At 36.8% G+C, this 20,302-nt stretch overlaps 1 protein-coding gene and 1 long non-coding RNA gene across 3 annotated transcripts; one reads left to right on the top strand and one right to left on the bottom strand.

The window, feature by feature from the left end:
• Window positions 1-102: 102 nt before the first annotated feature.
• On the top strand, window positions 103-11,320 carry LOC122310819 (agamous-like MADS-box protein AP1). 2 transcript variants are annotated; one of them, XM_043124981.1, is made up of 8 exons: window positions 103-554; window positions 9,274-9,355; window positions 9,598-9,662; window positions 9,810-9,909; window positions 10,020-10,061; window positions 10,306-10,347; window positions 10,512-10,627; window positions 10,908-11,320. In XM_043124981.1, the coding sequence occupies exons 1-8, from the start codon at window positions 370-372 to the stop codon at window positions 10,924-10,926; spliced, it is 651 nt and encodes a 216-aa protein (XP_042980915.1). In that variant the 5' UTR covers window positions 103-369; the 3' UTR covers window positions 10,927-11,320. The 2 variants fall into 2 exon arrangements, with proteins under 2 accessions (XP_042980915.1, XP_042980914.1); XM_043124980.1 differs by having other exon boundaries at window positions 112-554; window positions 10,892-11,320.
• A 6,130-nt stretch (window positions 11,321-17,450) lies between these two features.
• On the bottom strand, window positions 17,451-19,962 carry LOC122311888. The gene is made up of 2 exons (XR_006242902.1): window positions 19,812-19,962; window positions 17,451-18,363 (listed from the first exon to the last, which is right to left on the bottom strand). It is a non-coding gene; the product is annotated as an uncharacterized LOC122311888 (long non-coding RNA).
• Window positions 19,963-20,302: the final 340 nt, after the last annotated feature.

Raw genomic sequence — 20,302 nt, 5'->3', positions numbered from 1 at the left:
GATCTGAGACTTCAATTGGGTGGACAAAGACTTTTACTTTATTTAAAGAATGAGGTCCCGACACCAATCACTTATCGACTCTCCAGGACACTCCACCAATAGCAAGTCGACAACGTATCCCTAAAAACTAAGTACTGGTTTTTCCAATACCACTTGGTATCCACCCCTCAAATCGCTTTTATGCTTTGTTCCATTGACGCTTCTGTTTCTTCTATATATATGCAACATGGTTTTCTTAAACCTTTCACATTTGGCAAGATGGAAAGCCCCTTGATTTTCTCTCTCTTTCTCTTCTAGTTTCAGTTTCCATCTTTTTCTGGGAATTTCTTGGTTGTTAGTTTTCCTTTTCTTGAGAAAGAGATAGATCAGATGGGGAGGGGTAGGGTTCAGATGAAGCTGATAGAGAACAAAATCAACCGCCAGGTTACTTTTTCCAAAAGGAGAGGTGGGCTGCTGAAGAAAGCACATGAGATCTCTGTGTTGTGTGATGCGGAGGTTGGTTTGATTGTCTTCTCCCACAAAGGGAAGCTTTTTGAGTACGCCACTGGTTCTTGGTACGTTCGATTCTACTTCTGCTTCTTTTTAGTTTTTCCTCATAAAGAATGGCATGCGTCCGGCCATTTTCTCATGTGCTTTCGAAAATAACCAAAAAAAAAAAAAAATAGATACCCTGCATGCAGTCTGTGATGCTCGCTCTTCCTTTGTGGTTTTTCTGTTTCATTTGTCCTTCCTTCCCCACACCATGATAGTTCATTTTCTTCGTACTTTTTGTGTCAGCTTTATCATCAGTACTACTAGCTAGAAAGCTCTTGATCTGATCTGTGGCTAACTATAATATTGTCTTTTCTGCTGTGAAGAATGTTTTTATTTGTGCCCTTATGATCTATCTCATGTAGAGCATTTAGGTAATTAATACGGTATATATATATGCTAGATTACTTTTGGTTTGGTGTGTAAAAGATATTAGACTGATTTCTTACGGTGTTTGATGCTAACGTACAGTTATTGCAGTACTACTCGCTTATGCATGCTGCAGGTTTCCTGCGGAGTTAGCTGCAGATCACAGTAATTAATTCGTTTTATTACTAGAAAATTTATAGAATTACAATAAAAACAAAAATAATAATAATAATAACAACAATAGTAATATATACAGTTCATGTACAAGCACTAGCTTGGCCGGATTCTGAAGCCATAATTGTTCTAGCTAACTAGTGAAGCCGGCCTGGGGTAGGTCACATCCGACTAAATTAGGAGACCTTGAACGTCTCCGGGACGTAGAGCAAGACTATTTTTGGTTTCACAAAAATCAATGTACAATGCTATATACTAAAAACAATAAAAGAAAGTTTTGAGTCATTTATAATAACTAATTGGTTCAACACATGGCCTAGAGATTCATATATTTTGTACGTAGCTGTGAATATATAATATGCATATGCATCATACAAATATACATATATTTTATTATAAGTTCATGAGTACGAGTACATGGACGTACGACTGAAAGTAGCTAGCTAGCTAGCCGCTAGGTGATCATGAAGCTTCGTGGTATTTTTAATGCATGCAACCCAAAAAAGATTATTACATTAAAAGAAGAATATCATGATTATTCCAGATTTAAGTTGACATCTTGCTTGGGACTTCGCGTCCAGACCATCTCATGTTATATATGGGAAATAGAACGATCCATTAACGCAAGGGCGCTGCTTCATTGGAATATGATCATGTGACACTTCCTTATCGAGATAGGTGTCATCAATAATTAATTAATAAAGAGAAATTGCATACTAGAGTACTACTATAGTTTATGATCATATATTCTTTTTTAATCAGAAAATTTGAAGACTTGGACAGAAAAAGGTCGTTTTGACTATGCTTTTTTGGGTGTCTTATAAATTTGGAATGATATCCCGATGTGTTTAATTAGTAACATGAGAAGATAAATCCAAAAGAGATGTAAAATCATTGCAGAACTAGAGGGGTCGTCGCCTACGTACAAAACAACAGTAAACATTCAACCCTTCATGATCGATCCCTCGACTCAATTTCTAAACAAATTAAGAGCATTATACGTAGAGAAGGTGTCATGATCAAAGAAACGTGTTAGTAGAGAACTAGATGAGACTGCCCTTATGGAGTAATTAAGTTGTTGGACACAGAGTATACCATAATCGAGGGAAGGTGACATAAATACTAAGGGATTGTTTGGAAATAATATTTATCTCATCTCATTTCCTTCCCAAGCATCACTCAAATACAAATACTTTCAAACTAATCATTACAAATTTTCCTAACTTTCAATCAAAACACAAAAATAATTCAACTTTTTCAAATTTCAAAATAAAAATTATATTACAACAATATTTTAACTTTATAATATTTTTTATTCTAACTTTTCTCTCTCTTTTTCCAAAATCTATATAAATACTTAATTCAAACTATCTAACTACTATTTACAAAATTCTCATTTCATCTCATTTTATTCCCCAAGCATCCCCTAAATTATCCATAGATTGACAAGTTCAAACAGAAGGAATAATTTCATTTAATCCCCGGTAATAAACAACACAATCTCTTTAGGCCCTAGAGAAGAAATTAAGAGAGCATAGCGTACAATATTACCTCTTATGATCTTTATTTTGAACAGTTAAGCTGGCATGATTGGATGGTCTCAATTTCGATGCTAATTTGTGGTGAAGAAAACCATGTGGATGAAACGAGAGTTTTGAAGAAAAAGAGGTCCTTGATTAGATATTGCAAGCCTTAAATGGTCAGAAGGCACCTGCTTTAGATGGCTTGTCTACATTTTCAAAAGAATTGGGTAGGAACCAAGGTAGACTTATTAGGCATTTCCCATAAGTTTCATCATGTCCCAGGTAAGTTTGAGAGAAGCCTTAATGCTATTTTTATAGCACTTATTTCCACAAAAGCAAAGACCGTGAATATTAAGAATGTTTCGCCCATTAGTCTTGTGGGAATTGTTTACATGATCATTTCTAAGAAAGGACGGCACCATTTGACTTTAAACCAAATAGTGCCGTTTTGAATTAGGTTTCATTAACCCCCCCTCTTCTTTTTCTTCCTTGCATCTTCTTCTTCCTCCGCATCTTCTTCTTCCTCTGCAATCCTAAACCCTAAGCCTTCTACTCTCATTCGACAATGGATGCGGCATCCCACCTCCATCACAGAGGCACCGATGGCTGACCTAAGAATGGAACCACTCTGGGTCAAGACCGCTAATATCGATTTTCTCTCCCGAATCAAGTGGTTTCGGCTAGTGCTAAGCTCTCATGGCAGACGTCGGTGGGCTCTCGGTTTGGCGCCGAGAATGCCGAAACCAAGTTAAAAAACAATCAACAAACCAAACACACTATACAAAAGCCATCTAAAATCACACAGATATGATTAGGATAAACTAGACCGGAAGAATTGGAATATACGAATCATAAACCCACACTAGTGTCATGGGTCTAAGTATCAAAGATCCATAGTGTTGTCAAGTGTATGGAGATGAAAGAAATGATCCATATTGGCCACACAGTTGTTCGAGGTGATGAGCCTTATGTTGGAGGCGATGTCAGAACAAAGAGGAGAAGAAACTAGTAAGGGTGGTGGGTGGGGCCCCATCGACAGGCAGGGGCATCTGCCCACACAATCATGGCCTGTGGGTCTATGCATAGATGGTTTGTGCACAAATATGAAGATATGTACTATTCACCGATTACTATTTGGTTTTGTTTATTTGTTGATTTGATTTGTAGTTTTGTAAGTTCGTTTTTATTTTTTGTTGGATTTGTGAGATTTTTCTCATATGTAAATTTTTTTTGTTTGTCTGTAAGTTTGTTTTGGTTTTTGTTTGGATTTGTAAGATCTGTAAGTTTGCTTTGTGCGATTTTGTTGGACTTTTTTTGTAAATGATGTGGTTTTGGACAAGCTAGTCAAACGATGGTGGCACCAATCTGCCCCCCAACATCCAGACGAAAGCACCTAACCGTGGGGGTGGAGCCAGGGCACAGTAGCCGAACTCACCCCCTCCCCCTCTCACCGCCACCCATGCTGAGGTTGGGGGTGGGGTCAGGGGCTAGTCATATATGGGGTGCAGGTTGCACTACTAGAGGAAAGGGAAAAAGAAAAAGAAGAGCAATGTGTAGAAAGAAGAAAGAACAAGAAGAGTGGAAGAAACGGAGAAGAGGAAATGGAGAAAGAAGAAGAGAGATGGATAGATCAATAGAGAGGGGGGAAGGGAGAAGAAATTGTAAAGTGATTAGGGTTTTTGTTTAAGGCTTATATACATATTATTTTTTATGTGGGCAAGTGGGTGGGGTACCTCCCTCCTTTCACGCCCCCAACCTAACACTAAGGGTGGGCACACGAGTTGTGTGCCTATACTCACTAGGGGTAGCCAAATGTGCCAAGCAATGGGGCCCGTCAATACTCCTCGTTCTAGGTTTCATAATGCGGATTAAGAGTGTAACCGGTCCGTTTTGAACAAAATTTAGGACTAAACCAGTATGTACCGGTTTTGCATTTTTTAAAATCGATTACGTACAGGTTACCCTCTTAAATCGGTACTCCGATTTTACTGGTTTCCGGTCTGGTTTTACCGATTTTAATATACTATATTATATAATATATAATATAGTATATTATAGTATATAATACTATAGTGATAATATATTGTAGTATATTATAATTGTATTATAGACTATAATGATATATTATATTATATTATAATATATAGTGATATAGTATAAGTATAACTATTAATATGCACTATATAATATTAGTATAACTATAATACAATAAGCAAAATGATATAAGATTTTAAAATTTAATATTATATTAATTAATAATTTATCATCTAATATAAAATTATTTTATATATAGTTATATATTATATATAATATAAAAAATTAAAATATATATAAAAATCGGTCTGGTCCGGTCCGGTCTGGTTTTAGAAAAAGAAAAATAGGAACCGAACCGATTTTGACCGGTTTTAAGAAAACTAAAACCGGTACCGGACTGAACCAACCTTGGAACCAGACCGATGCCACCGGTTTATCGGTTTTTTATTTTTTACACCCCTAATGCGGATTTAGAGAACATTTATGAACAAGTCAATTTGGAGATTTTTGTTATATTTGTTGATAAGATGTGACTTGTGGTAAAGTGATCTTTACGGTGCAACTCTTTGTTTTGATAAATAATTAGTGGGTGAAGTCGCTTGAAGATTTTATCATATTTGTGTTAAGGGGATCCTTAGGCTGAGTAGAATTTTATGTGCATTGGTAGATAGGGAACCAGCTTATAAGGTTTCTCAATAGGAGAAAGGAATGCAAACGAGCTATTTGTCTCATGAGACACAAATACATGAGAGGCCGGGATAATACAATTGATCCATTAATCCATGAAATCCTAGTTTTTCTAGTGAATCGTCTAGAATGCCCTAGTTGAGGTTTAACATAAACAATAAATAATACAATAACAAGAGAAAACTAATTAAAATAATGCAACAAGCCCTAGCCATTGTCACAAGCTAGGGTTAATACTTCTTGTGGCCGGTTAGCCTTTTTCTAGTTATTTATTTATTTATTTTTAATTGTTTAATTTTAATAGAGTATTTTAGACAATTCACTAGCAATTTTAGGTTTTTAATATACTTAACGGCTCAATTTGACTGAGGATGCAAATTTAAACAAGTTGGCAATTTTTGTATCATATTGTTGATTTTGTTAGTTTAGAGGGCAACTTGAAAATAAAGTTGGTGGTCATTTGGATTAGATAAGAGTTTCAATCCATTTTCCATAGATTCTTACGAAGAATATGATACATAATCAAGCCTAAAACTATGGATATCTTCCCAATGCATGCATGTATGCACCAAATCAAGGGTTACCACATACTAAATGAGTTCAAGAATCATTTGATTTTGGACCCAAAACCTCTTAAACACAATTTGAAAGAAACAATTAAAGCATACTATGGACTTTCTTCTCAAGTATTGCAAAGTCTTCACTAGTTTTTGATGTGGCAATTAGCTGGGATATTGATGATCTAGGAGATCAAATGACAAACTAATTGAGAGTTCGACATAAGACCACTCTGATAAGATTGTATTGATGCGAGGAAAAGAAGAATATTGCAATATTGAAATGAGAAATAGGAGAGTACGTAGGTCTGATCTCGTTAAGAAATCCTAAATCAAATGATGTCGTAATTAGAGGGTTGAAAAGTGACATAGGGAACAAACTTGATTAGTAAAATAGACCCCTAGATTTTAACGGCTACTGGTCTTAATCGTGTATCTACAATTAAAATTGCTCCCACAACTCCATGCTCTAAATACATGCAAGCCTGTAGGCCAAGATTTAGTTTGGCAAGTAATATCATAGCAAGAGGTCATGGGATTGAGTTGGAAGAGCGTCATTATTCCGGAAGATTGTTGGGGTACTATGTCTATAACATTAATTTGTTTTTAATAACACTAAATATATATATTTTTATGAGGATCATTAGCTATTAGTCATTCTTTATTTGAGGAATAGCTAGCTATTCCTGTCTGATGACCAATAGCTATTCTTTGGGTACGTAGAGAAATACAAAATATTTAATGCGCCTTAAATTATTTTTCAAGCAAAATAAAAATTTATAAATGATTAAAAGACACAAAACTAAAATTATTAAAAACAAAAGTATTCAAAATATTTAAAAATTGATCTTATATATGGATGGATGGGTATATATGGCATTCGCATTTATAAAGGAATGGGAGTAGACATTTCTAATCCTTTCACGCCGTGAGAACAACCATATAATATAAATATTAATTTTCCTCTTCCATAAAATGGATCAGTTTTTTAATTTGACTTATTGCGGATAATGATCACTTCTTCCTTTTTTTTTTCTTAAAAAAAAACATAATCTCAATTTTATTAATAACTTTCACTTATGGCGGAGAAATACCGTAGTTACATCTTGATACTTAGGGGTTATATATATTAAAAAAAAAAAACAAACTCAAGCATTCGAACTAACTAGAAAAAAATTAAAACACTATACAGTACATCAAAAAACAGCAAAAATACCAAAAGCAACAATGATAAAGATAAACAAAAATAAAATAAAAGGCAAGAAAAATAAACATATAACCAAACCTGTTATTTCTGACAAAGAATGTGTAAACCAGCTTTATCCATATGAACAGCTCTCAGAATGTCTTTTAGTAGATTGTGAGTGGATTCAAAGAAAGCCTCCTTACCACTAGCACCCAATCTGGCTAGTTTGTCGGCTACATGATTCGTTTTTCAAAAAGAGTGGAAGATTCGTAACACCATCATTTTATCTTGCTTCCAGTAAGCATGACACCTCCATAGGATAGGCCCACCTTTATCCCACCATTGAGCAACAAGTTTAGAATCAGTTTTCACTTCAACATGAGTTATATTCATCCATGCACAAATGAGCAAACCATTTGATAATGCTCAAATCTCAACAATATTATTTGAACTAATGCCGTAATGTTTGGTAAAAGCACAAATTAATATAATCGTTAGTATATCTAAGAATTCCTCCCCCTTCACTTCTATATAGGTTCCCGATGTTTCTACCATCCACATTCAGCTTCATAAAATTCTGTGTAGGCCACATCCATTACAAAAGTTGAACTTCTCTTTTCCTGACAGCCATAGTCTGTAAGCCGAGTTTTTGTAAGATAGCACTATCCAAAGCCTTGATGAACTTTTTATTCGATTTAGTATGTACGACTTGAGCTAGGAAGTGTTTGATTTTATTGCATACTTGCTCCCCTGAATCCATAGTCCCCTCCATACGGGCTTCGCATCGGAAAATACAGAGAAACTAGTTGACAATAGATGGTAGAATATAGATCACCACATTGATCTGAGAAACCGCCTGAGCCTTAGATAACCACTAATGTATTCTCCACCCCCCCCCCCCCCCCTCCCCCCCCAAAAAAATAAAAAATATACAAGTAGGCCCAATATTCAGCCCTAGAGTAGATTCAAATACCATCCAAACATACATGCGAATCTCATGCACCCGTCAGAAGCACATGATCCAATAATTCATAGCAAGCTAGCCACTTTACAACATTCACATTTCAATGCTATAGAGATATTTAATTGCATAATATTCTTGTCAAAAGGCAAGCCGTTATTCATACCCCTCCACATAAAAGTATAAATATTTTGAGGCAGAAAAGAGTGCCATACCCATTTAGTCCACTCCAAATTCTCTCCGCGATCACAAATGTAATTCAAAGCTAGCTGAAGATGTAGAAATAAACCATTTTGTTCAGCTCTCTATATTGGAATGTTGGGACCTGTAGCAATCTTGACATTTTGTAATTTCAGATATTCATAAGGGTATTCCCCACTAACTTTTGTATTTTCTCCCAGTTTTCCCCCATCACTTACTTATTAATCGTCATTAATTATTTTGTGTACGACTATATTAATTATTATTCTATGAATATATTTTGTATATATATATAGATGCATATCATGTGTTATATAAATGCATATATATCAATAATGTATTATATAAGTACCTTAATTATAGAATAATTAATCGTGGTGGTTGTTTTGTTTTTTCTGCTGCTACATACACTGATGCCAGGTTTTTCACTTAAAGAATTTGCTAACAGCTAGTCAAGTGGTCGATGAACATTAATAATCAAACACAAATGCAACTTTTATTTTTATTCTCTTAGATTAACACAAATGATGATCATGACCATATGATTTTGATCCCACTGTAAGAGTCGACAGTACTGGTCATGTCTTGGGATCGGATCCTAATAAGAGCACTTTGGCAAGTGAAAATTGGCTAGCTTAATTAAAACGGTTTTACTGACATTATATGCCACTTGATATTGGTGACCTCGAGAAACTTCAGCTTGGAAATGTTATAACACTAAGTTGAATTGTAAAGGTTGCATTTTTATGCATATATATCAATTAGCTTCTTAGTTAACGTTATAATAAGAAACTGCTGAGCTGATATTTCACCTAGAATAAATGTGTCTCTTGAATGCATTTATCAAAAAAATAAATAAATGTCTCTTGAATGCTTAATTTCCAAGTCTCCCATGCACCTCTTTTTGTTATGACTAACCAAATCTTCCCAAATCATGATCAGTTACCGGAGGTTTTGTTTGAGTAATATTAGTAGTACTGGATATTAACATCTTATTTATTTTCGTAATAGCATGGAGAATTTTTTGTTTTTTTTTTTTTTTCTCAACAGCATGGAGAATATACTTGAACGCTATGAGAGCTACTCTTATGCGGAGAGACAGGCAGTCGGAAGTACTGATTCCGAATTTCAGGTTTGTCATGCCATTTATATATGTACAAGCAGTACTCGTCTGATCATCTACTTATCACAATATATATATACACACACACACATACACATTAGTCATATCTCTGTCTGAGAATCGTCTGTTGCTGTCCATTTTTAAGGTGTGTACGTAAGTAGTTCTCAATGCATATATAACATTATTTATCTTTGGCATGTTAGTCAGATTGAAATTTGTGATCTGTTGTATTGAATTCCATTTACGTGCAGGGCAACTGGACAGTGGAGTTTATTAGACTTAAGGCTAAGATCGAACTTCTGCAAAGAAACCACAGGTACTAGTATGATTACACGCCTGCCTTTGTCTTCGTTTTCTTAAACTTCAGAGAAGTTTATATTTCGGATCTCCGAATTTTGTACCTTTTAGCTTTTTTTCATCTTCATCGGATCTTAAATGTTGTTAATTATGTAAACATCTTCAGGCATTATCTGGGCGAAGATCTGGAATCGTTAAGTTTCAAAGAGCTACAAAACTTGGAGCAACAGCTTGATGTTGCGCTTAAACACATTCGATCAAAAAAAGTATGCTATATAGATTTTTTTTACGTCGGCCTCCCATGCATGCATGTAGTCTACTTATGATACTGCGTTTTTTATCTGCTTGGTGTACTGAAATCTCTTCTGTCGTACAGAACCAACTCATGAATAAGTCAATCTCCGATCTTCAGAGAAAGGCAAGGCCCTTTTGGCAAATCTTGGTCATTATAAATCACCAAGAACAGTTAGCATTTTTGCACACCTTTTAACTTGAAGGCTCTTTGGCACAGTTGGTTATAAATCACCCAAGAACTTTTTGAATTTTTATGTCCCATGCTGGGGATATTATTCTTGTAATTAAGTGACCAATATACCCACTTTTCACAGTATATATTTGTCTACAGTCTGACCCTCTGCATTTTGCTAACTTACTGTATGCAGGAGAAGGCAATACAGGAGCAGAATAGCTTCCTAGCGAAGAAGGTGACCCGCCGTTTATGTTTCCTGCAATCAAATTTCATTTTAGCTGCTACTAAAAGGGGATTTAGTCAACTTAATAATAGGAATTGCTAAATCTCTCTCTCTCTCTCTCTCTCTCTCTCTCTCTCTCTCTCTCTCTCTCTCTCTCTCTCTCTCTCTCTCAATAGATCAAAGAAAAGGAGAAAACTGTGGCGCAGCAGGCACACTGGGAGCAGCAAAACCATGGCTCTGACGGATCATCATCGTTCCTACTACCACAGCCACTTCCCTGTTTGAACATCGGGTAAGCTTCTCTGACATAATTTAAGGCTTTATTCCATAGCACAAATGTCGTTAACTTATTTGTGTACCAAAAATAATCAAACAGTTTGTCTTTAACTTATTACATCTCTTCACTCTTCCATATGCTTGTCTTGCGTCCAAAACTCATAGTAAGCTTCCATCATTTGGGAATGGAAAACTTAATCACATGACGTTATTACCTTCAGAGATTAATGGTATTATAATAAACATCATATTGATGTTATATTTGGGATGTCTGATGCAGTGGCACTAATTACCAGGAAGATCGGCCAGAAATGAGGAGGAACGAGCTCGATCTCACTCTCTTGAACCAATTTATTCCTGTCACCACGGATGCTTTGCCTCGTGAACTGATCAGGCAACAAAGATATAATTAAGGTGGTTCCGAATCCTCTTGCCACCTAGCAAGCTAATATATTATCCCCGTTTTGAGACATGAATTAAACTCATAATATGAGCTAAATTAATGAAATTATTGCTCTCTCGTTGAGACAGCAACCAACGTCGAGGAGACAAACCTCGATGTGGTTCCTCGTTTTATTCTTTAATTTGTGTGTTTTCGTAGCACATACACCTATCATATATTTATTCTTTTCTGCCAAAAGCTGGTAGAATTGAATTATATTCTTATGAAAACCTTATATATATAATATATTTGAGTATATATTTTTAATGGGATAGTTCATTTACTTGAAGCTAGCTAGCAGAAGATACGTGCAATATTCTGTGGGATAGCAGCTAGCATTTCATGGATTCTCATGGATTCTCGTTTCAAAATGTAATTAATTAGATATACTAGTACTTGTGCACCTCTTAATTTGAAGCTGAACTATATATGCGTGTGTATGATCATCACTTACAGCAACCCAGATTTTCACTCTTGAAATTTCTATATGCCTCTCTTGCCAAAAAATGGAGCAACACGATTCTCATGCCACAAAATTAGAAAGAAGCGAAAGCTACAAGGCAACTTCGTGATAATCCTACATTCAGGCCCCACCTGGTTCGTGTTGGGGAAATCGCGGTGATCTAGATGAAGTATTAGAAAAATATGATACTTGCACAGCGGAATTCAAGAGACATGCATATAATGACAACAAAAATTTAACATGGTTAGGCAACTGTCTACGTCCACAGAAAAAGAGCTTCACTATTAAATAGTGGAACACAAAAAATATTACAGAGGAGGAGGATCACACTCCACTCAACTCAATTCAACTCTCTTTTTTTTTTTCCTTAGAGCTCACTCTGGCTCTCTCTTTCTTTCTTTTTTCAGCTCTTCTTCACTAAACCCTTCTTGTGCTTTTTCCCCCACTCTACGGTCCATTGCACTGGAAATTATCTCCTTTTATAGGTAAGGCTTTAGAGGACATGTAGCCACAAATCTTGACAATGGGATGCTCCAGCATGCAGCAAGTGTTTACCAACAACTAGCATGGATAATGGAGAGCTGTAACTCTTGACCAAGCTGTATGGGCATGGAACACCAAGCAATTCTCCCCCTTTATGCCCATCAGAGGAGAATGCACTATGATTTTTTTCTAGTTAGTGTCCATCCTAGCTATGTCTTTGCATAGCCTGAGCTTCTCACTGGTAACCACCTTCATCAGCATGTCCGCTGGATTCTATTTCGTATGGATCTTCACAAGCTTCAACAGCTGTTGTTTCAATGCTTCACATATCCAATGATAGCGGATATCAATATGCTTGATGCAGGAATGGTACATTGAATTTTTGCTCAAGTCTAGGGCCTCATTTGTTTTCAAAAATGAGATAAGATGAGATGAGATGAGATAAAATCTTTTGAGATATGTTGAGATGAGATGAGATTAGATGAAATATATGTTTATTTTTAGATATGAGATGAGTTTAGTTTGACTTTGTTATAGTTAGTAATATGATGGGACCCATAAGTACTTGTAGTACTTTTTATAATATTTTATTTATTTATTTATTTATTTACCAATGATGCATTTTTTTTTGTTGCTTCCCTTTTTTTTAACCATTTGGTCAATTTTATTTTTTTTTTTGCTGCTTCCTTTTTTTTAACCATTTGGTCTTTTTTTTTTTTTTTTTGCTGCTTCCTTTATTTATTTATTTACCAATGGTGATTTTTTTTTCTACTTCCTTTTTTTTTAACCATTTGGTCTTTTCTTTTTTTTTTTGCTACTTCCTTTATTTATTTATTTACCAATGGTGCAATTTTGTTTAGATGAAAACTTGAAATATTTTGAAATGAAAACCTGAGAAGAAACTTGAGATCTTTTGAGATGAAAACTGGTAGATCAAAATGTGTGTTTGTTTTTGTAAAACTTCTGACAGTACGAAAAATTTGAGAAGTTTTCAAAGTTTTGGTTTTTAGGCGCGAAAACAAACAAGGTCGTGTCACAATGTACCTTATAGTCTTCTTGACAAACCCCCAGTTCGTGGAGAAACAGCTTCATCCACAACATTTCTTTCTCAACTTCCGTTGCAGCAATGTATTCTACCTCTGTTGCAAATAAAGCAACATGACACTTATGCAATTTGGACTACCAAGTGACATTCCTGCAAAAGTGAAGAGAAATCTTGAGGTAGATTTCCTACCATCTAGGTCTCCTGCCATATATGAATCAGTATAACCCTCCAAAACTAGTTTAACTCTCCCAAAGCACAAGCATAACTTTGATGTACCCTTTAGGTACCTAAGAATCCATTTGATCGCTTTCCAATGATCATTTCTTATATTTGAAAGGAATCTACTCACCATGCCTACAGCATGAGCAATATCTCATCTTATACAAACCATTACATACATCAAGCTTCCTACAGCTGAAGGTAGCGAACTGCTTTCATCTCTTCAATCTCTTTCTTTGAAGAGGGATATGAGCTCTTGCTCAACTTGAAGTGGTTAGCTAGTGGAGTATTGACTAACTTGGCATCTCCCATGTCAAAACGTTTGATTACTCATTTAACATATTTTTGTTGTGATAGCCACAACCTTTTGGCCTTCCTATCATGAACAATCTTCATGCCCAAAATCTGTTGCGCTGGACCTAAGTCCTTCATGTCAAAGGACTTGGATAGTTCCTCTTTAGCTTGTTAATCATGGACCTATCCTCACCAATGATTAACATATCATCAACATAAATAAGGAGTATAACACACTTGTCATTCAGGAACCTTCGAACATAGACACACTGATCTGCAGCAAGTCTCTTGTAACCATGAATCACCATGAATGAGTCAAACTTCTTGTAGCATTACCTCGGCGCTTGCTTGAGGTCGTAAAGACTCTTCTTAGCTTGCAAACTAAGTGATCTTTCTTTGGAGCTTTAAACCCTTATGGCTACTCCATGTAGATTTCCTCCTCCAAATCTCCATGGAGAAAGGCTGTCTTCCCATCCATTTGTTCGAGTTCCAAATTCAAGCTGGCTACTAATCCGAGTACGACTCGAATTGAGGTCATGCTCACCACCGGTTTTAAGATTTCGTCAAAGTTGATTCCTTTGTTATGTAAGAACCCTTTGATAACCAATTTGGCCTTTTGCTTCACAAGCTTTCCATGGCCATCTTTCTTCAACTTGAACACCCATTTGTTTTTCAGTGCTTTCTTTCCTTTATGAAGCTTCACCAACTCATAGATCTGATTTTTCTGCAAAGAACTCATCTCTTCTTGCATAACCTGCATCCATATGCTTCTATCAGCATGAATTCAAACTTCCTATAAGTTCTTTGGCTCCCCCTCATCAGTGAGCAAACTATAGTCTTATTCCGAATATCTTCTCGATGGAATCAATGGGCGGCCTCTAGCTGATCTTCTTGGTTGAGCTTCGTCAACCAAAGGAGGTTCCTCACCATCTAACCCTTGTAGTGGTACTCCAGCTTGTGGTAGAGAGGGTTCTTGCTCCCCCTGCTCGACACCCTGAGTGTCTTCTTCTGCTTCTGGATCCCGATCTTGCATATCCTCATTATCTGTGGCGAACTATAATGGTGTAGGATTTGGAGCATAAGAACTAAACTCTCTTGATTTTGAGAAAGCTTCAGTTCCTATGTGCTGGTTTTCATGGAACCTAACGTCCCTACTTATGACAATTCTCTGTCACCGGATCCCAAAACTTGTATCCGAACTCTTCATCTCCATATCCAATGAAAATACATGGAGTTGACTTGACGTTGAGCTTTTGTCTCAGCTCTTTGGATACAAGCTTTGCACCCAAACACTCTCAGGTGAGCGTAAGAGACATCTCTTCCAAACTAGACCTTATCATGGACTTTAAATTCTAGTGGTGCTGAAAGTGATTTGTTGATCATGTAACAAACAGCATGAACAGCTTTACGCCAGAATGGCTTTGGTAACTTAGCTATACTAAGCATGCATCTTGTTCTTTCCATGATGGTCATCCTTTCAGCTACACCATTATGTTATGGGGTACGTGGGACCGTCTTCTCATGTTAGATACCGCGATCAGTGCAATATGCAACAAACTCTTTGGAAATGTACTTTCCTTCATTGTCTGTTTGCAAGCACTTCAACTTCTTTCCCGTCTCTCTTTCCACCAAGGCATGGAAACTCTTGAAGTGCTCAAAGACCTGATCCTTTGTTTTCAAAACATACACTTAGACCTTTCGTGAAGTATCATCAATGAATGTCACAAAATATCTATTACCCCCTCTTCCATGGGACCACATACATCAGAGTGTACCAGACTCAACAACTCTGATCTTCCCTTAGTAGAGAATTAAATGAGACTCTATGTTGCTTTCCAAACAAACAATGATCACAAGGGTTCAACGCAATGCCTTTGGAAACTTCAATGAGTGCTTTTTTCACAAGCGCATCCAACCCTTTCTCACTTATGTGTTCGAGTCTCTTTTGCTATAGATTCGGTGATGCGTCTGCTTCCACTGTGTTGAGGCTATCAGAATTGATCTTCACATGAGTTTTGCACAACGTACCTTAAATGTGTCCTTGGGCGACAACCATGGCACCTTGTACTTCCAAGTGTCATTGATGAAGTAGTTTTCATAGCCCCATCGATCAAAGGCTGTCCTAGAAATCAGGTTGAGCCGAAGGTCAGGAACTTGTCGAACATCCTTCAACACCATGGTACAAGCAATTTTGATTTTGACCTACACATCGCCAACTCCCACGATTTTTGAGGAATTGGCATTCTCTATCTTTACTGTGCCAAAGTCTCCAGCTTTATACATAGTGAAGAACTCACAATGGGAAGTGGCGTAGTATGATGATGATGTGTCTACCACCCACTCAACATCATGGCTTGCAATGTGCAGACACGTCTCATCACTAATGGAGAGTACCGCTACATCTCTCGAAAAAGTAACTAAAGTTGCACCATCTTCCTTCTTCAGCCGACTGCTATGACCTTGCTCTCTTTGAAACTTGCGACAGTTCTTCCTTATGTGGCCTTCTTTGCCACAAAAGTAACACTTAAAGTTTCCCTTCTACAGGTTCCTGCTGTCGCTAGACTTTCCACATGTCTAAGATTTCCCTATGTTTCTGCTCCAGTTCTGCCTATACCATTACCTTGAGGCCTATCTCTACTCTCGGCGACGAGGGAATGAAATTGATTCAAGCCATTTCCTTCAGTCTAGCCTCCTCATTAAACAAGACATCATTGACCATCGTCATGAAAAGTTTGTCATCTGAAGTAGAGTTACTCAGAGAGACCACCAGCGTCTTCCAATTGTCTAGTAATGAGTTAAGAAGTAGCAAGGCTTGTTCTTCCTCGCCAAGAATCAACTTGATAGATCCAAGCTGGTTAACTAGGTTTTGAAACTTGCTAGTGTGCTCGAAAACAAAGGTGTCGCCCTTCAACTTCAAGTTAACAAATAGTCTTATCAAGAGGGCCTTGTTTCGAGCAGCCTTAGCTTGATACATATCCTCTAACTTCTTCCAGATGGCATATGCATCCGTCTCTTGGACCACATGGTAAAAGACACTATGTTTGATCCATTGTCTGATTTGACCGATAGTCTTCTTATGCATCTTTTTCCACACCTGATTTGTAACTTCATCTGGCTTCGTCCCTTCATTGTCCAAGGGATCAAATAGGTCTATATAATTCAGGAGATCCTCCATCTAAGGTCTCCAAAAAATGTAGTTTGAGATAGTCAATTTTATCGTAGCACCTGATGTTGAATCCTCCATAGAGTTAGACTGATTCTAAGTTCAAAATGTAAGTACAGGATCTTCGAGTTGGAATCGTGCAAAACGGACAGCACAATTGTGTCCCAAAGGCCTGATTTTGTTAAGAATGAGTCTTGTTTAATCAAAATCGGCCTTAGATAGCACAAGGTATGGGCAAGAACCCAAAACAAAGAATCAGATGCATGTACAGCATGTGGCATGCGTAAAACCGCATAGGCGCATGAGCCTTCAAACTCTGGGGCGTGTGGGAGCAAGTAAGGCGAGTGTATCTCACGCATCTTCATTGAGTGTGTTGGCGCTGGGGTGCACCTGATCTAGAGCTCTACTTCCTCATACAGGCTCTTGTAACACATGTGGTGAGTGGGATTACTCTCAATCCTTTCAAGTGGCGAGTGGGGGCACGTGCATTCTCTTTTCAATATCTAGTTTAGACCGTTGTTCTTGTTTCATTGAGACGAACACTCTGATATGCTCAAATTTTGAAACTAAGCAACACACTAGAATTGAGTTTTCTAGGAAAAACTCCTCCCAACAATCACTTAGATACCACTTGTTGGGGGAATCATAGTGATCCAGAGGCAATATCAGAGAAAAATGATACTTACACAGCGGAATTCAAAGACACAAATGCATACAGTAACACCAAGAATTTAATGTGGTTTGGCAACTCCCTATGTCCACAGAGAAAGAGCTTCACTATTAAATAGTAGAACACAAAATATTATAAAAGAGAAGGATCACACTCCACTCAATTCAAATCTCTTTTTTTTTTTTTTCAAAGCTCACCCTGGCTCTCTCTTTCTTTCTCTTTTCAACTCTTATTCACTAAGCCCTTCTTGTATTTTTCCCCCCTCTCCACGACACATTGCATTGGAAATTATCTCCTTTTATAGGTGAGACTTCAGACGACAAGTAACCACAAATCTTGACAATTGGATGCTCTAGCAGCAAGTGTTTACCAACAGCAAGCATGGACGATGGAGAGCTGGTACACTTGATCAAGTTGTATGGGCATAGAACACCTAGTAGTTCAATAGCCACCTCCATCATAGTCTCGTCGGCTAGCCTCTCCAACTAATTGACACCAATATATCATCATAATAGTCACTACCAACTTTCCAAAATCTAATTTTGGAGCTTTCAAGATCCTAACTTTCTGAATATACACATTGCATGGGTAGAGGGTAGATGCACTCGATCGAGGTTACCTTCTCCATCTCTTTTTCGAATATATATATATACACATTTGGCTCATAGATTTCGCATAACAGCTATATCCTCTTCACTTAGTAAATTCAAGTAAAACATACTCAAACTGTAGTTGTCGGTGGTCTTCACATCCACATGAGGCTCAATCATTGCCTACCATTCCCTTACCAAAGACCTCAACTTGTCGGTCTGTTGTAAAATCAATTCCCCAGAAATTGCATGGTCAAAAGGTTTGTCCCTCGAACATCTTCAGCGCTCAATTTGACCTTTCAATAAGCGTGATCCTCATCATCCCTAAGATCACGGCCATAAGATCATGGCCATCGATATCTTGAAGACACAATGTTTTAACCCTTCATATGCAATATTTGTTAGGAACGTTAAGAGAAAAAGTAAACTAAAAAGTGGAATCAATCACACATAACACAAAATTTACGTGATTAACCATCGTATTTATGTCCACAAAGCTGTAAAAGATTCTATTCAAATGATAATCAAAGATGCAATACTACAGCAGTACAATGACTGTACATTGAACAATACAATATATAATAAAGAAAAACACCATAGAATTTTGCACACTTATGTGGCACACTAACGTGCCACGTCCCTTTTTTTTTTCCTCTTTCTTTTCTCCCCCTCCCCTCATGCCCTCTCCCCATGCCCTCTCTCTGTATCGGCCAAGGTGGTTAGGGACCACCAAAAGTTAAGCAGAAAATGCTAGCGGTCCAAGCAGCACCGTCGGCAGCTCGTCGTGCACGTTGGTGCACATTTTGCACACTATGGACATGGTCGCCTCCCACCACTAGGTGGCCGAGGTGGTTGGGATCTAAGCTAATGGCTTGCGTGGTCAATGGTCGCTGTCGGGAACCACCCCAGGAGGGCAAACAACGTAGACAATGAGAGAGAGAGAGAGAGAGAGAGAGAGAGAGAGAGAGAGAGAGAGAGAGAAAATGGAGAAGTCACTAATTGCGGGTAAAATCCTTTTGTATCTCTAACAGCACTCCAAATAATAACAAAACTCCAATGGCCAAACATCACGTTTCAGTACTATAAATTGAAGAATATTTGTAATTTGGGCTAGCTGAGGCCTCCAAGGAGCCGAGGTTCAGCCTGGCCCATGCCGTGCATGGCTAATCCAATTTAGAAAAAAATCATTGTTGTGTACTCTTAACATTCTATTAACTCTATAATTTATTATTTTGAGACCTGAGCTATATATCATTGATGCTATTTTCACCTTTTCGTTATTACTGCAATGATAAGCATTTAACGTCAAAAGAGGTATAAAGCAAAAGGGGATTGTGCCATTAGGTGAACATATATTCTAAAGTCATTCCTGAACATATAAATATATATATACCCCTCTATATATAAAGTAACCTTACTATATATAGTAAAAAATTAAAAAAAAATAATAATAAAAGGATAGTAAAATAGTAGTAAGTCTATCACATTGTTTTTATTAATTCAGTTTTGATAAATATCACAATTACAAAAAAAATTTATAAAAATAAATTTATAAATTGATGTAATTTAATGTAATATATTGTAGATTTATAATTTTATATACCACGACAATTCACGTTAATTTATAAATTTATTTTTATAAAAAATATTTATTGATAAAACATTTTATTATCGGCACTATCTATTAGGGAAGACAGAATCATCATGGCATCCCAACTATTTGTGGTTTTGAAAGACAATGCAAAACAAAATCTTTGTCCACTGATATTAAAACGAGAAAACGTACAGTAAATTAAAAGGAATGGAAAGAGAGAGTGAGATGACATCTTACCCATCAACATTATCATGATGATATATCCGAGATGATAGTTTGACATTTTCTTCTTCAAAACATATAGATGGAGATGATTACAGAAAAGAGCAATAATCAGCTACCATAGATCACTGCAATCTGCTGATCAGTACCCATATTCAATGCTCTAATTGAGTTGTCTTAATATTAATTCTTTTTATATGTTAACTTACTTTATATATTCTCATGTCCTGTTCCAAACATCATTACATTTGTGTGTTTGGTTCCGTTGCGATTTGGAAATGATGATTATGTAGCGTTTGAGCCACGCTACTTTAAACAATTCATATCAAATAAAATAAAATAAAAAATGGGCTGGATTGGTTATTTTACTAAAAAAGGAAGTAAAAAGCCCCGCATGTACACTAGAGCTTCTTTAATTCCTTACTGCATGCTGCGTACCTGCCTACTACTTCGATCTCTATATTGGTATGTAATGACTCATGATGGGCATTACAAACCCCATCCAC

Source organism: Carya illinoinensis, chromosome 5 (genome assembly GCF_018687715.1).
Source record: "Carya illinoinensis cultivar Pawnee chromosome 5, C.illinoinensisPawnee_v1, whole genome shotgun sequence".
Classification (NCBI taxonomy): domain Eukaryota; kingdom Viridiplantae; phylum Streptophyta; class Magnoliopsida; order Fagales; family Juglandaceae; genus Carya; species Carya illinoinensis.
Note: the sequence above shows the minus strand (reverse complement) of the source record. Positions and strands in the feature narration are given on the sequence as shown.

Coding starts and splice junctions, on each gene's coding strand:
- LOC122310819 (XM_043124980.1), top strand. CDS start 370: ATGGGGAGGGGTAGGGTTCAGATGAAGCTGATAGAGAACAAAATCAAC. Junction 555..9,273: donor GAGTACGCCACTGGTTCTTG/GTACGTTCGATT, acceptor TTTTCTCAACAG/CATGGAGAATATACTTGAAC. Junction 9,910..10,019: donor AACACATTCGATCAAAAAAA/GTATGCTATATA, acceptor TCTGTCGTACAG/AACCAACTCATGAATAAGTC.